This window comes from Triticum dicoccoides, chromosome 2A (genome assembly GCF_002162155.2).
Source record: "Triticum dicoccoides isolate Atlit2015 ecotype Zavitan chromosome 2A, WEW_v2.0, whole genome shotgun sequence".
In the NCBI taxonomy this organism is placed as follows: domain Eukaryota; kingdom Viridiplantae; phylum Streptophyta; class Magnoliopsida; order Poales; family Poaceae; genus Triticum; species Triticum dicoccoides.
In genome coordinates, this window is record NC_041382.1 from 733537051 (window position 1) to 733552986 (window position 15936).

The following is a 15936-nucleotide window of genomic DNA, read 5'->3' on the forward strand; positions in this document are numbered from 1 at the left end:
GGAGAAGGGCGCGTCATCGCCAAGCCAACTAGGATCAAGCATCCCAACAGAAGATTCGTGGGCCCTGAATGGGTGAGCTCTACTTAAAGCAGGCGAACCAGAGAGGAAGGCATCCGGTTGGATCTGGCAACGAACGGCACCGGCGGCTCCTTCTTTGCTTTTGCACTTTCTTCTTTCCCCTCCCACAAGTTGTATCTAAAGAAACTAGCTATCCCTGTACTATGTATCCTCTGTACTGCATAACTGAATCCTGAAGGAGATCGATAGCCTAACAGTTTACTGCGAAGGCATATGGCAAAGATGACACAGGAAAAAAGATACTTCTATAGCTTAGGTAGGATTCAACACAAAAGTTCATGTGGAGCTGCATTTGATTTCTTCTCTTCGGATTAAGCTTCAACGGCGCACAACCGTGTAAAACACAATATGTTGGGAACTTGCTCGACACCCTAAGCGGGGTGTGGCTCTTTCGTTATATAGAGGTACCAAGGGATACAATACAATGTTACAATATTAATACACAGACTACGTATATATACAGTCTAACACCCTCCCTCAATCTTAACTGTGGCCTGAAGTACAAAGCAAGTTAAGATTGTGCCTACAGCCTACAAACTGTGGTTGTGGAAGAGGCTTCGTGAAGATGTCAGCAAGTTGATCCTTTGACGGAATGAATTTGATACAAAGTAACTTCTGTGCAACACATTCCCGAACAAAATGATAGTCAACCTCAATGTGCTTCGCCCTAGCGTGAAACACTGGATTAGATGAAAGATATGTAGCACCAATGTTATCACACCACAGAACCGGAGGATGTGCTGAAGCAACTCTCAACTCTCTCAACAGAGACTGTACCCATATGATCTCAGCAGTGGCATCAGCAACTGCTTTGTACTCAGCTTTAGTACTACTGCGAGACACTGTGGCCTGCTTTCGAGCATTCCAGGCGATCAGGTTAGAACCCAGAAATACCGCATATCCCCCCGTGGATCGCCTGTCATCAGGACTGCCAGCCCAATCTGCATCTGAGAAAGCCGAGAGCTCACACGAGGGTGCAGGCTGAAGAAGCAAACCATAGGAGACAGTAAGACAGATGTAACGCAGAATACGTTTCACAGCTGACCAATGAGATGTCCTGGGTGCATGAAGAAACTGACAGACACGGTTGACTGCATAGGAGATATCAGGCCTGGTAATAGTAAGGTATTGCAGACCACCAACGAGACTGCGATACTCAGTAGCACCCTCAAGTGAAAGAGCATCTCCATCAAGGGCAGATAACCGATCAGTGGAAGACATCGGAGTAATAGCATGTTTGCACTTCAGCATACCAGCACGACGCAGCAGATCCAGGGAGTACTTCTTTTGTGTAAGAGTCAAGCCAGTAGAAGAACATGAAACCTCCAGACCAAGGAAAAAATGCAAGGCATCCAAATCCTTGACAGCAAAGGCAGCACTGAGTGCAACCACAAGACGATCAGCAGCAGCATGGGATGAACTGATGAGAATGATATCATCAACATAAACCAGAAGATACATCGTAATCTCAGGACGCTGAAGAAGGAACAGCGATGTGTCTGCAGTGGAGGGAGTAAACCCAAGTGCTCGAAGAACAGAGCCAAGACGAGCATGCCATGCACGAGGAGCCTGTTTCAGTCCATATAGCGCCTTAGTCAGACGACAGAGATGACGAGGGCGTGCAGGATCAACAAATCTAGGTGGCTGACGCATATAAACCTCCTCCTCCAGAATTCCATGGAGGAAAGTGTTCTGCACATCAAGCTGACGAAGAGACCATCCACGAGTGACATCAAGAGACAACAGCAAGCGAATGGTAGTAGGCTTGATGACTGGACTGAATGTGTCTTCATAATCAAGACCATACCTTTGTTTGAAGCCCTTGGCAACAAGCCGTGCCTTGTAGCGTTCGATGGAACCATCAGCATGTCTCTTGACTCTGAAAACCCACTTGGAATCAATAACATTGACACCAGATACTAGAGGAACAAGCTGCCAAGTGTCATTTTTCTGGAGAGCCTGAATCTCCTGTTTCATAGCAGCGTGCCAGTGAGGAATACTCAGTGCAGCCTAGAAGTGTCGAGGCTCAGCAGTGGGATCAGCAGCAATGTGAGCCATGCACGCGGCTAGCCATGCCACAGTCCCGTCCTTGCGTTCCTTCGGACAGAAAATGCCCGACTGACTACGAGGACGAAGAGGGACCACAGGCCGTGCTGGCGAGACCGACGCAACCGGTGATGGAGACGAAGCTGCAGCATCGGAAGAGCTGGCACTAGGGCTCCCTGACAACGATGAGCCAGGCGAGGCCAGCCCACTAGCAGCCGAGGCGGGACTGGCCAGGTCCAGCTCCAGGCCGGTCGAAGCAACCGCCGACCGAGGCAAAGATGCCTCCAGGTCGGGCGTGACCCCTCCTAGGTCAAGCGGAGCGCCAGCCGAAAGACTGGGCGAGGCCAGCCGAGGGCCAGGCGGGGCGCCAGCCGAAGGACTGGGCGAGGCCACCCGTGGGCCAGGCGAGACCGGCGCCCGCACGGCAGCCTCTAGTGGCGATGCAGGGGCTGGTACGCGGGTCGAACCCGTTATGCATGGGACATGCACGTCCCGAGCAGTAGCTGCCGCGTCGGTTTCCCCCGGCAAGCTTTCCTCCCCGGCAAGGTCTTCGCCTGGCAAGCTTTTTCCCCGGCAAGCTTTCCTCCCCGGCAAGGTCTTTGCCCGGCAAGTTTCCTGTTCATCAAGAAGCTCAAGACGAGCGCCACGTCCAATACCTGCAGCATGATTAGGCAACAACGCAGGGGCATATGCAACATCCACAAATTGATCAGGCAAAGGTGTGGACATGTGCACTGGTTGTGAGGAAATGGTAGAGTTTGTCGAAAGTGCATGAGAAGGAAACACGTTTTCATCAAACACCACATCACGAGAGATGTAAACGCGATTTGTAGGAACATGGAGGCATTTGTACCCTTTGTGAAGAGAACTGTACCCCAGGAAGACACACTTCTTAGACCGAAACTCTAACTTACGCTTGTTATATGGGCGAAGGTGAGGCCAACATGCACACCCGAACACCTTAAAAAGGTGTAGTCTGGAGTCTCGTTGAGCAAGAGTTCAAGCGGAGTTTTCATTTTCAGGAGTCGTGAGGGAAGCCTATTTATGAGAAAACAAGCTGTGGAGAAAGCATCACTCCAAAACCGAAACGGAATGGATGCATGAGCGAGCAAGGTTAGGCCAGTTTCAACAAGATGACGATGCTTACGTTCGGCAGTTCCATTTTGCTGATGAGTATGAGGACAAGACACACAATGTGAAATCCCAAGTTTGTTAAAAAAGAGTTGAGGTTGTGGTATTCACCCTCCCCCCAGTCAGATTGAACATGGATGATTTTCTGCTTAAGGAGATGCTCAACATGTGCTTGAAACTGGATAAAAACATCGAACACATCAGACTTGTGCTTAATAAGATACAGCCAAGTAAACCGACTATAAGCATCAATAAAACTGACATAATAATTGTGACCACTAACAGATGTCTGGGCATGACCCCATACATCAGAAAACACAAGCTCAAGAGGATGTTTCACAACACGACTAGACTCTGAAAACGGAAGTTGGTGACTCTTGCCCTGCTGACAGGCATCACAGACGGTGTCAGCAGATTTATTGGACACAACTGGTAGGTCATGACGATGCAACATATGACAAACTATAGGGGCCGCAGGATGACCAAGGCGCGCATGCCAGTGCGTAGGAGACACACGAACACCACTGAACGCCTGAGGAGAAGACTGCATGGATGGTGTGCTCGGTACATCAAGTGCGTACAAGCCATGGCGAAGACGACCGCTAAGCAGAACGGCCCTCGTGTCCCGATCCTTGATAAAGAAACGAAAAGGATGAAACTCAGCAAGGACATTATTATCACGTGTAAGTTGAGAAATAGACAACAAACTACGCGTAGCAGAGGGAACACGAAGGACATTGGAAAGATGTAGTTTGCGAAAATTGTGTGCAAGGAGAGAAGCCTGACCAACATGAGAGATGTGCATACCTGCTCCGCTGGTGGTGTGCACCTGATCATGACCACAGTATGGCTCCTGAGTAGAGAGCTTGCCCATCTCGCCGGTGAGGTGGTTAGTAGCGCCGGTGTCCATATACCATGATGGATCAATGGAGTAGGACGGAGTGCGACCATGATCATGATTAGTCACGGCAGCGGCAACCTGCTTGTCGTTTCCTTTGCCATTGTTGCCAAGGCCCAGAAAATCTTGCTTGTTGCGACGATGACAGCGAGATGCAATGTGGCGCTCCAGACCACACAGCTGGCAAGCCTGCGGGGCACCGCAGGAGGAGCAGCAAGCAACTGGCCGGTTGCCACCCGTGATGAATGGCGCATTGCCACGCGGGGCCGGATGCGAAGATGGTGTCGGCTTGCCCCCTGAAGATGAAAGCCGCTGAGGTTTGCCGCGAGTGGCGGCGTTGGCGGAGGCGAAACCCGATGAGACACGACGGGCCTTGATGCGTTGTTCACGGCCAAGGAGGCAGACATATAGCTCACGAGGTGGAAGTGGATCGTCACGGCCATGAACATTCTCAACGAGATTGTCATAATCATCGTCAAGCCCGTTAAGAACGAAAGTGGTGAACTCCTCATCCTGCAGAGACTGGCCAACCGAGGCCAATGTCTCGGCGAGACCCTGCATCTTGTTGAAGTAGTCCGTGATGCTGAGGTCACCAAGCTTGGTCTCACCAAGCTCGATGCGTATAGAGTGAGCACGCGCTTGAGACTGCAAGGAGAAGCTGGTGTGAAGCGCCGCCCACGCCTCCCGGGATGTAGTAGCGAAGATGACCAGCGACGAGACGCTCAGAGTGAGCGAGGACTGGATGGCAGAGAGAATGGCCTGATCCTGGGCCACCCATGTATGATACGCCGGGTGATGAGTGGCGGACACAGGATGGATCCGTCAACATAGCCCTCCAGATAGCGACTGCGCAGAAGAGGCAACACCTGGGCACGCCAGGACAGGTAGTTGTCTGGCGTGAGCTTCACCGGCAGCAGATGCGAGAAGTAAAACGGTGACGGCGCCGTGACCTGAGCGGCGTGAGCATGCATTGATGGCGCGTAGGGACCCGTCGACGGGGCTGTCTCGAGATGAGGAGCACCCGCCGAGTAGACGCCAGGAGCACCGGGAACGAGGGCGTCGGCTCCGTAGTTCACCGCGGCCCCGTAGGATGGCTGCGGCGGTGCAGCCACGAACCCGGACGGCGCGGAGTAGGGTTGGTGCGGCGACGACGCGTAGGGCTGCGGCGGCTGCGCCAGGAAGTGCTGCTGCGGTGGCGGCGCGGAGTAGATCGACGCCGACGGTGGCTGGTGGTGATGCGACGGGAGAGCCGCATAGGGTTGGTGATGATGCGGCGCCGCGTAGGACGCCACGGGCTAGGAGGACGGCGACGGCTGAAGGGAGCCCTGGGCCGCCGGCGGCGCACCATACACTGCAGGAGCGACGCCACCGGGCGTCTGCGCGACGGCGCCGTAGGGCGGCTGCACAGCAACGCCATGAGACGGCGGTGCAGCGAACTCAGCAGAAGAGTCGGCCGATGGATTTGATCCGGTCAGGGACTCGGTCGGCGGCAGGGCCCCGTAGGCCGACGCAAGAGGCCGAGAAGCGAGGAACGGTGACATAGGGGCGAGGGCCGACCCGGCGGCGGTGGCAGCGACGAAGTCCGGCGCACCGGCGGCGGGAGCAGCGGAAGACATCGAAACCCTAGTCTGATACCATGTAAAACACAATACGTTGGGAACTTGCTTGACATCCTAAGCGGGATGTGGCTCTTTCATTATATAGAGGTACCAAGGGGTACAATACAATGTTACAATATTAATACACAGACTACGTATATATACAGTCTAACAAACCGCACTGCATCACTGCATGTTGGTCACTGATGATCTTGGGCCGGTGCCTAAGCTCTTAGGGTAGGTAAAGCGGCCGTGTTTCTATGCAGCATGTCCGTGAATCTTGTTTTTCTCCGGCGCCGGGACGTGCGCCTTGGGTACCGGCCGGACCGGACAGAGCGGAAGGGAGGCACGGCCTGGCTAGTCTACCATGCCATGCCCATGGGCGCCATGGGTGCTGGACGCAACGAGGCCAATGCAGCGGCATGTGAGGATGCCTTGGATGGTAGCTGGCTACTGAATCTGCGCGCAAGCAAGCGGACTAGCGTCTAGCGGAGGTCACGCCAGAGATGAGCTGAGCCTGAGCCTGAGCCTGAGCGCCATACTGTAGACATGGTGCATGCAGCCACACGAGGCCATCCCTTTTTGGCCTTTTGTTCTCCGATGAAGCCCTTAGTCGCTCCGGCACGCACACGGCACATCGAATAATTATAGCGGTTCGTGCTCAAGTGTGTCTTGTTGCTCGATAAAGCTCCTCTTACTCTATCACTAGCAAGTAGCAAGTACTCCTAGCTCGGCGTATAATCACTACTTAGCAAGCAGTGATTATGGTGGTTTGTGCTCTACAAGCACTAACAAGTGAAATGGATCACCCGCTGCAAAACTGAAGAGAGAAACCAACGAAAAACGTTAAAAAAAATCCACGAGTGCTCATCGATCAGCTCTGCACCGAAGGCTGGTCGGACTAAAAAAGTGTTTCAGTTCATCGATAATCGGAAAAGGAAAAAGATACTCCCGCGTCCCATCCATCCGCGCCGAGATTGCAAACGGCTGCCGCCACGAGCCCACGACCGTCTCGGTTCCCGTCATGTTCCCGTTCACATCGCACGGCTCCTTTTCCCCGTCATCTCCGCCGCGCACCAGCGGAACCCAACCTACCGGTCCTATATATCCTCGCGAATGCCCCCGCACTTCCCTCCTCGCTCCCGCGCCCCCACGCACGCGCACACTCGCTCGCACTCTCTAGGCGCGCAGCCGGTACAAATCGTGCGTGCCGGCGTCAGTCACGCACGGTGCCTTGAGTTCGCCCACACGCGCGCGCGTCCACGCCGAGCTGAGCTGAGCAGAGCAGAGCAGAGCAGAGCAGGACTTGTTCGACCGGCAATGGCGAGGGCATTCTTACCCTCCGGCCTCGTGGCGGTGGTCGCGCTCGCGTGCCTCGCCGACGCCGCGGCCGCGCAGCTGCGGCAGAACTACTACGCCAGCAGCTGCCCCAGCGCCGAGTCCACCGTGCGCTCCGTCATCTCGCAGCACGTCCAGCAGAGCTTCGCCGTCGCGCCCGGCACGCTCCGCCTCTTCTTTCACGACTGCTTCGTCCGGGTAAGCCGCGCACCCCTTTCCGTTCTTGCTCCACCGTGCTGACATTACTGCTCGCCGTGCCCTCACCGTGACAGTGTCGTTGCAGGGGTGCGACGCGTCGGTGATGCTGATGGCGGCGAACGGGGACGACGAGAGCCACAGCGGCGCGGACGCCACGCTGTCGCCGGACGCCGTGGAGGCCATCAACAAGGCCAAGGCCGCCGTCGAGGCGCTCCCCGGGTGCGCCGGCAAGGTCTCCTGCGCCGACATCCTCGCCATGGCCGCGCGCGACGTCGTCTCCCTGGTACGTCGTACAATACCACGATTGCGTTCGCCAGTTCAGCCGTCGTACCACCGTGTTAACAGCGGGCCGTGCCGCGCTATCCCGTGACACCGGGGTACCCGGCGGTAGGGAGCCAGAGCGGGGCGCATGCGCCCCTGTCAGTCGCGCCAGGCTCGCACGGACCCCAGGACTCTGAAATGCGCAAGTCCTGGTTGGCTCAGGCAGTCAGGCTCGTCTCCTCCCCCTCTCTCTCCTCCGTGACCCCAGCCGGGCGGGCCACCGTCCGGCCTTGCCGTGTGCGCGCAACCCTTTTGCTGTGCGCGCCCAGCCCCACCAGGCCGGGCGGGGCCGCGGCGACACTGTTCGACCAGCTCGCCCGTCAGTCACTTTTTAGATAGCCACCGCGCCATCCTGCCATGCTGCATCTATAGGCTAGGCTAGGGTAGCCATGGTCCAGCCACGCTGCCGGCCGGTGATCCGCGCCCATGGCCGGGCCTTGCATCGCAGAGTCAGAGAGATGCAGCAGGATGGCTGGATCGTTCCCGGTCTCTCGGTCCCTCCGGAAGCGCGAAAAGGCGGTGCTTACGGAGGACACGTGATGCGTTTCGGGCGCGGCCGGATGCCCGCCGGGTCGCGTCGCGACGCACGCATGCGCCGCGCGGTTCCGGGTGTCGGGGCACGCACAGCCAGCGTACTTCTTTGGGCCTCCGGCCTCTCTGCTGCGGGCCTCCGGCGCTTTCGGCGACAGTGACGTGACCCAAAATGAGATCCGAGGAGATCGGTGGGAAGCCGGTCTGGTGTTTTTTTTTTAGAAAAGGAGGATGACCCCGGCCTCTGCATCTGGAAGATGCATCTGGAAGCCGGTCTGGTGTAGGCTCGGTGTCGTCTCGTCTGTATGTTGCCCGTGACGCTTTTGCAGCAGAGCCTTGGCCGAGTAGGTGTCTGTGACTGTGAGGACGCTGCCTGCAACTGCAAGGCGTGCCCCCGCCCAGCAGGCAGACAAAGTTTCCATTCCGTAGAGTCGTAGGCCACTGACATGCATGACTAGGTATGGACAATTTAGCCCACATGCATACTCTACTTCTCAGAGCAGGGCCCTACTGAAACTCTGTCACGCTAAAACGAAAGGGTAATCACACTGACATGTTTGCCTGTAATCGTTGTTTATGTTGTTATAGACCGGCGGGCCGAGCTACGGCGTGGAGCTGGGCCGGCTGGACGGCAGGTCGTTCAGCAAGTCGATCGTGAAGCACGTCCTCCCGGGCCCCGGCTTCGACCTCAACCAGCTCAACGCGCTCTTCGCCAGCAACGGCCTCACCCAGTTCGACATGATCGCGCTCTCCGGTACACCACTGCTTTTCCTTCCTTCCTTCTTCGTTAGCGTTTGCACCGTATTATTATATTTCAACATTTCAGTAAAGTAGGTTGATCGCAGTCGCAGCGCAAGCATCTTTCTTTGGCCCTGTGCGCACTTCACGTGACACAACACATCCTGCTTGCTGCTTGGAGCAGAGGACAAAGCGGCTCACTGTTTCACACCGCACTGCACTTCTCCGTTATTTTTTTCGATGAAAAAGAGCCTCCCACTTCAGTTTTGCTTGCTTCGAAAGTAGAAAAACACTGACACGGTGATAAAACTGAGGTAATTTCTTTTCCTCGAGGGAAAATGGAGGCCCGGAATCTACTTTCGTTTGGAAAGACAGAGAAAGTCATGTGCTGTTTTCTGACATGGTAGTACTAGCAAGTAGACAAAGGAGCCCGTTTGTGTGTTTGCTAACGCTTGTTTTTTGTTTGATTCCACATTGGGAGTGTGATAAACTATCCCAGTTCCAGTACACGGGCACACGAGACGCTTTGTCTGAATGTTCTTGGTTTTGCGTGAGATCCTATGCTTGCTTTTACATAACCGGAACGCTTGGATTCGGGGCCAGTGAAGGCCCACGCTATGATGACACAAAATAGAAACAAAGTACTGCTAGCAGTAACTTTTGACTAAGCTGGCCAATTTGGCCCATGCAAAGTTGAAAGGACTGTGCGTGCAGGGCCACGGGAGCGCAACTGTTTTGCATAAAATCTTTCGTCCTTTCAACTGACAAAGTCCACTGGCACTTGCATTCCATCATTAATTTGCACTTGCGTGTGCTAGCCTGCTTGTTTAGCTATGTTTTCGTTAATTTGGCAAAATAATATCTTTCTCGTTGCTAAAAGTAATTCATCCTGCAACACAGAAGTTTTGTTTTGACAGAGAAAGCACGCAGCAGCTGCTGGTCTTGAACTGCTGTTTGAATTTGTTTCAATTTTCGAAATCAAAATTTGAATCTGTTTCGTGCCTGCATTGTGTCCACAGGTGCGCACACGATCGGGGTGACGCACTGCGACAAGTTCGTGCGTCGGATCTACACGTTCAAGCAGCGGCTGCGGTACAACCCGCCGATGAACCTCGACTTCCTGCGGTCGCTGCGCAAGGTGTGCCCCATGAACTACCCGCCCACGGCGTTCGCCATGCTGGACGTGACCACGCCCAAGACCTTCGACAACGCCTACTTCGACAACCTCCGGTACCAGAAGGGCCTGCTCGCCTCCGACCAGGTGCTCTTCACCGACCGCCGCTCCCGCCCCACCGTCAACCTCTTCGCCGCCAACTCCACCGCCTTCTTCGACGCCTTCGTCGCCGCCATGGCCAAGCTCGGCCGCATCGGGGTCAAGACCGGCTCCGCGGGCGAGGTGCGCCGGGTCTGCACCGCCGTCAACTAGCTAGCGTTTCCGTTCGGTCGTGTTTGTGTGCGTGTGTGTTTAGGCTTGGGTCCGTAGCTAGGCTGGTGAATTACTTGTGATGCAGAGCAGATGCAGGGTGTTTTTGCCTGTGTGTGTGCGTTAGTGAGCTCATACGCTACGTTTTGTGGTGGGATTGTGTTAACCATTCTTTGATGGGGATGTGGTGTCGAATGGGTCTTAACGGAAATGGGATTAGTAGTCACATGGTAATTACACTGAAACAAATGCAAGCACTCTGCTTGGTGTGAAAGTGGTGTTCGTTTGGTTCCCAACATGGCTGCCTTTGGCGTTCCAGGTTCAGTGCCCGCTTGGAAGATACTCCCTCTGTTCGGAAATACTTGTCTTAAAAATGGTTGTATCTAGACTTGTTTTAGTTCTAGATACAACCATCTTAAAAATGGTTGTATCTAGACTTGTTTTAGTTCTAGATACAACCATTTCTAAGACAAGAATTTCCGAACGGAGGGAGTACTATACAAAGCGGTTATTTTCCCATGAATCTTCGAATTCAATTCCAATAACCACCCACTCTGTTTGCCTCTTTGCATTATTCGTTCATGTACAAGACTGAATACATAGCGGTTTCCAAATTGGCACAGTATCTTTATTAATATGCAAAGAAAGCTACTATGACAAACAACAACATGTAGACACACATTCAAGGGTTCTTCAGACAATGTGCAGGAGTACAGCAGACATCATGGTTTCATTCTTTCTTCTTCACCACAAGAACTGGGCACTTTGCATGGTGGCTACAGTAGTTGCTCACACTGCCAAGGAAAAACCTGCAGTAACAATAGCAGAGCGATCGCATCAGTTGGAGATGAGAACATTGTACTCCCTCCGACTTGTAATAAATCAGCGACAGTTAAAATGGATCGGAGGGAGTAACATCTTGTCAAATGTGTCTCAGAGGTGCATGTAAATATGTGATGGCTGATGAGTACTTGATTTATGCTAAGAAGTTAGCACTAATCATGTTCTTATTTTGTTGGTTAAGTACATATAGTTTTCTTTTTAAACAAGCAAGTACAAGATAGTTTAAGTTCTGCGTGTTGCCAACAATCTACCTCTGAGCTGGGTATGACAATTTAGTTGTACAAGGTACGCAAAGTATGAATAACGACAGTACACCAAGAACAACATGGAACTCAGGTGATATGTTTTCTTTTTCAAAAAGGAGGCTTTTACCCCAACTCAGGTGATATGTAGGCAATCACTTAAGAAGGTGAGCATAACACACCAAAAAGATAAATCAGGCTATAACCAAGTATTTATTTTTTCGGACAATGTGTGGATTTTATTAACTCAAAATGGAGCATCACGGGGATAATCAAGTATTTAGCTTGCACAAATGCTAGAGTGCTTAGAGCTGAGTTCAGATGTGAGATTCAACAACACATGCCCAACATAACAAAAAACATTGTTGTTGTAGAGGCAGTTTTCATCGTGAGATGTGCAAGGTCATCTGAATGAGGTATGTCTTACCTCGCACAGTGCTACGATCCTTAGAGGTGAGTTCAACATTTAACAACACATGTTGTACATAAGAAAAGACAGTAGTTCTAGAGGTGCTCCTGGGTTTCATATCTTTTGTTATGTAAACGGTAGCTTTTGAGAACAATTATTTATCCCCCGTCAATTTAGGTGTCCGTCCCATTGCAGGACATAAGAAGAACATCATCGACAGGGAATGCATTTCACTACAAAAACGATAAAAGAGGACAACATTGACTAACTGATTTAGTACAGAGCACTACAGAGTAACACATTTCCAGAACTCAAAATAAAATCCGGATGAGCAGAAAAGGACGATGATTGCTACCTCTGTATAGGCCCTCGGCTGTGGCTTCCCAGGATGAGCAGATCAACATTCAACTTCTCCGCAGCTTCGCATATGGTTTCCTTGGGATCACCCACCTCGATGGCGGTCTCTGCATCAACCTACACACAGAATAAATAAATTGACCGACGAGACATAGCCGATGGACTAATCTGATCTGGGAAAACAAGATCCGGTTCTGCCCCCAAATTACTAATTCTCAGAGCCATGGTCGCGCCCATTGACCAGATCGAGGAAGAAATCAGGCATGTGAGCGCGAGAATCACGTACCCCGTGTTCGGCGCAGATGGCCTTGGCCTTGTCGACGAGCGCCTGGGCGAGCTGCCGCTGGTGCTCGGTCACGGACCTGATGAGCTCCGGCGACGCCACCGACGGGCCAACTGCTCCTTCAGTAGACGCCAGCAATACGATTTAGCTAGTACTACAAGTAACCGTATGGATGGAAGAGAGCCAAAGAGGCGCGGGCGGGGCTTACGCGGGGAGCCGGCGGGGAGGTAGCTGAGGGGGGAGAAGGGCTGGACGGTGAAGAGGATGAGGCGGCGGGGCGCGAGGTTGCGCAGGGCCCACTCGAGCGCGTAGTGGCTGCACTCGCTCTCGTCGATCGCCACCATCATCTTCTGCTCCGGCGGCGGCGGCGGCGCCGCCTGCGCGGCCATGATCGGCTGCTGGCGAGACGGGATGGATGATGGATCGAGACGACTTTCGAACTGTCTACAAGGACGACGAGCCTCGGCTGGTTGCTTGTGCTTCTGCTCCTCCTGTCTGTCTGAAGTACTGGTAAAAAGGTCCACGCCGTCGCCGCGTCGCGTCGGCTGAAGGCGACCTTCTTCACTCTTCCGGTTTCTAGACCTCTCCCGTTGTTTTGCCTGAGCCCACGGACATAGCACACGGTTTACTTTTTGGATAAGTGTCACATGTGTGACGTGAACCCATGGCAAGTCCAAATACGTGACAAGTCCGTTTTATAACAAGTATATATATTGTGATGTGAGGATGGTAACTTTTTTATTAAGGGAAAGCCTTGATGACGGTTTGATAAGACAGCCACAAGAAAATCAGGAGGATCCTTTTGCCACACAAGAGGGCTAATCTCCGACTTACTAGCTAAAACATGTGCGGCCATATTGGCTTTCCTAGGACAAAACTCGAACGAAACATTACTATACTCATGACAAAAGAAGACACAATCATCGTAGATCGCTGCCACAGGCCCAAGAGAATGTCCACCATATTTCATAATCTCGATCACCTCCATGCAATCGGAGTTCACTATATTCCTGTTGCACCCCCTAGTGTTTGCCAGTGAAAGACCGTCCCTCAGAGCAATCGCCTCCGCCGTCATTGCATCATTAACAACGTCCAAAGATTGGTTGGAAGCAGCCACAAAGTAACCCCGATCATCCCTGAGAACTGCACCGATTCCACCAGATTTGTTATTTACATCGAAAGCCGCATCTACATTGAGCTTTACATAATCTTCTTTTGGCCGAGTCCATCCGTATCTAGCAACAGGAGCACTATTTTTTTTCTTCGCTCTCGAGAAATTTGTAACCAGCGCAAAAATTTCTTGAGCGGATCTAATAGGAAGTTGAACTCTCGCACCATGAGTTACTTGTCGATGCTCCCACCAAACTTACCAGCATGTGGTGGTAATAAGGTCTGCCCGAAGAACACCCAGAAGGAGTGCTGCTGATGAAGAATTATCTGGTAGTAAATCTGCCAACACCGAAGTCCCCTCCCTATCCACGGTACATGTGATATCTATTTCATGGCCGAGCCCCAAGTGCATCCAGACTTCGTGTACACACGGGCACTGAAAAAACACATGCCTGATGCTTTCACAACCCATGCTGCATAGCGGACACCCTCCTTCAGTTTGAATACGACGATTCGCGAGGACTCCAAAACAGAGGGTAGTGCCTAATAGAGCACACCAACAATGGATTTTCACCTTGGCAGGTACACTTAACGACCATAAGATGTTCCAGATCAGACTTGATGAGGGCCCATGTGGATTTATTCTTCTCAACTTCCTGCCATGTTGATGTTCCCACTCACAATAATATGCCGACCTAACTGAAAACATACCATTTTATTAAACTGCCAGGCAACAAAATCATCCATAACTGATAGACAAAGGGTTTTGGGGTTATGGGCTTCGACACCTCTAGGGGTCGGCCTCTGTAACATATATATAACAAGGGGGTACCTCATCGGGTACAAATACAACATGTACTAAGATTACAATACGTACAAGTCTATGAGTCTAACACCCTCCCTCAATCTTAACCATGGTCTGAAGAATTCAGAAGATTAAGATTGCGACGACAACCCTCAAACTGAGGTAATGGCAATGGCTTCGTGAAGATGTCAGCAAGCTGGTCCTTTGATGGAATGAACTTGATCTGAAGCAACTTCTGTGAAACTCGTTCTCTGACAAAGTGATAGTCAACTTCAATGTGTTTCGTTCGAGCATGAAATACCGGATTTAAAGAAAGGTACGTAGCACCGATGTTGTCACGCCAAAGAACAGGTGGATGACGCTGAGGGACTCTCAACTCTCGAAGCAAGGCCTGAACCCAGATAAGTTCAGCAGTGGCATTGGCAACTGCTTTGTATTCAGCTTCAGTACTACTACGAGACACTGTAGCTTGTTTACGAGCACTCCAAGCGATCAAGTTAGGACCATAGAACACTGCATATCCCCCCGTGGATCGCCTGTCATCAGGGCTACCAGCCCAATCTGCATCAGAGAACGCGGAAAGACTACCGGAAGGGGCAGGCCGAAGGTGCAGACCCAAAACAGCAGTCAACCGAACATAGCGCAGAATACGTTTCACAGCAGTCCAGTGAGTGTCCCGAGGAGCATGAAGAAACTGGCAGACGCTGTTCACCGCATAAGAGATATCAGGACGAGTAATCGTCAAATACTGTAAGCCACCAACAATGCTGCGATACGTTGTAGCCTCATCTGAAGGAAGAAGAGTACCATCAAGTGCAGAGAGTCTATCAGAAGCTGTCATGGGAGTGGAAGCAGGCTTACACTGAAGCATACCAGCACGATGAAGCAAATCCAGAGAGTACTTATGCTGAGTAAGAGTCAGACCGGCATCCGAATGAGAAACCTCTAAGCCAAGAAAATAATGGAGCCGACCAAGATCTGTAATGGCAAAATCATCACTCAAAGCAGAAACAAGCCGATCGGCAGCAAGAACCGACGAACTGATCAAGATGATGTCATCAACATACACCAACAGGTACATAGTGACCGTAGGGCGTTGTAGCATGAACAAGGAAGTATCAGCTGTCGATGGAACAAAACCATGTGCACGGAGAGCAGAAGCAAGACGTGCATGCCAAGCACGTGGCGCCTGTTTAAGACCATAGAGAGCCTTGACCAAACGACACAAATGCTGTGGACGAGTAGGATCAACAAACCCAGGTGGCTGACGCATATAGACCTCTTCATCAAGAACACCATGCAAAAAGGCATTCTGAACATCGAGCTGTCGAAGAGACCACCCACGAGTAACTGCAAGAGACAAGAGCATGCGAATAGTCGTCGGCTTGATCACAGGACTGAAGGTATCATCATAATCAAGACCTTGACGTTGTTTGAACCCACGAGCAACAAGCCGAGCCTTATACCGTTCAATAGAGCCATCAGCATGTCGCTTAACTTTGAATACCCATTTAGAATCAATTATATTGACACCACTGTGCGGAGGAACAAGACGCCACGTACCATTTTTGAGCAATGCTTGATACT

The 15936-nt window shown here is 52.1% G+C and overlaps 2 protein-coding genes across 3 annotated transcripts; one reads left to right on the forward strand and one right to left on the reverse strand.

The window, feature by feature from the left end:
- The first annotated feature begins 6875 nt into the window (after positions 1-6875).
- LOC119356762 (peroxidase 50-like) lies at positions 6876-10511 on the forward strand. Its single transcript, XM_037623743.1, has 4 exons — positions 6876-7287; positions 7373-7570; positions 8728-8893; positions 9897-10511. The coding sequence occupies exons 1-4, from the start codon at positions 7072-7074 to the stop codon at positions 10301-10303; spliced, it is 987 nt and encodes a 328-aa protein (XP_037479640.1). The 5' UTR covers positions 6876-7071; the 3' UTR covers positions 10304-10511.
- Positions 10512-10819: 308 nt separating this feature from the next.
- LOC119356763 (universal stress protein A-like protein) lies at positions 10820-12941 on the reverse strand. Of its 2 annotated transcripts, none has more exons than XM_037623744.1 (4): positions 12643-12941; positions 12438-12553; positions 12150-12268; positions 10820-11109 (listed from the first exon to the last, which is right to left on the reverse strand). In XM_037623744.1, exons 1-4 carry the CDS (start codon positions 12821-12823, stop codon positions 11031-11033), a joined length of 495 nt encoding a protein of 164 aa, XP_037479641.1. In that variant the 5' UTR covers positions 12824-12941; the 3' UTR covers positions 10820-11030. The 2 variants fall into 2 exon arrangements, with proteins under 2 accessions (XP_037479641.1, XP_037479642.1); XM_037623745.1 differs by having other exon boundaries at positions 12438-12547; positions 12643-12940.
- Positions 12942-15936: the final 2995 nt, after the last annotated feature.

Coding starts and splice junctions, on each gene's coding strand:
- LOC119356762 (XM_037623743.1), top strand. CDS start 7,072: ATGGCGAGGGCATTCTTACCCTCCGGCCTCGTGGCGGTGGTCGCGCTC. Junction 7,288..7,372: donor TTCACGACTGCTTCGTCCGG/GTAAGCCGCGCA, acceptor GTGTCGTTGCAG/GGGTGCGACGCGTCGGTGAT. Junction 7,571..8,727: donor CGCGCGACGTCGTCTCCCTG/GTACGTCGTACA, acceptor ATGTTGTTATAG/ACCGGCGGGCCGAGCTACGG.
- LOC119356763 (XM_037623744.1), bottom strand. CDS start 12,823: ATGGCCGCGCAGGCGGCGCCGCCGCCGCCGCCGGAGCAGAAGATGATG. Junction 12,554..12,642: donor CCTCCCCGCCGGCTCCCCGC/GTAAGCCCCGCC, acceptor CGTCTACTGAAG/GAGCAGTTGGCCCGTCGGTG. Junction 12,269..12,437: donor CCATCTGCGCCGAACACGGG/GTACGTGATTCT, acceptor TTCTGTGTGTAG/GTTGATGCAGAGACCGCCAT.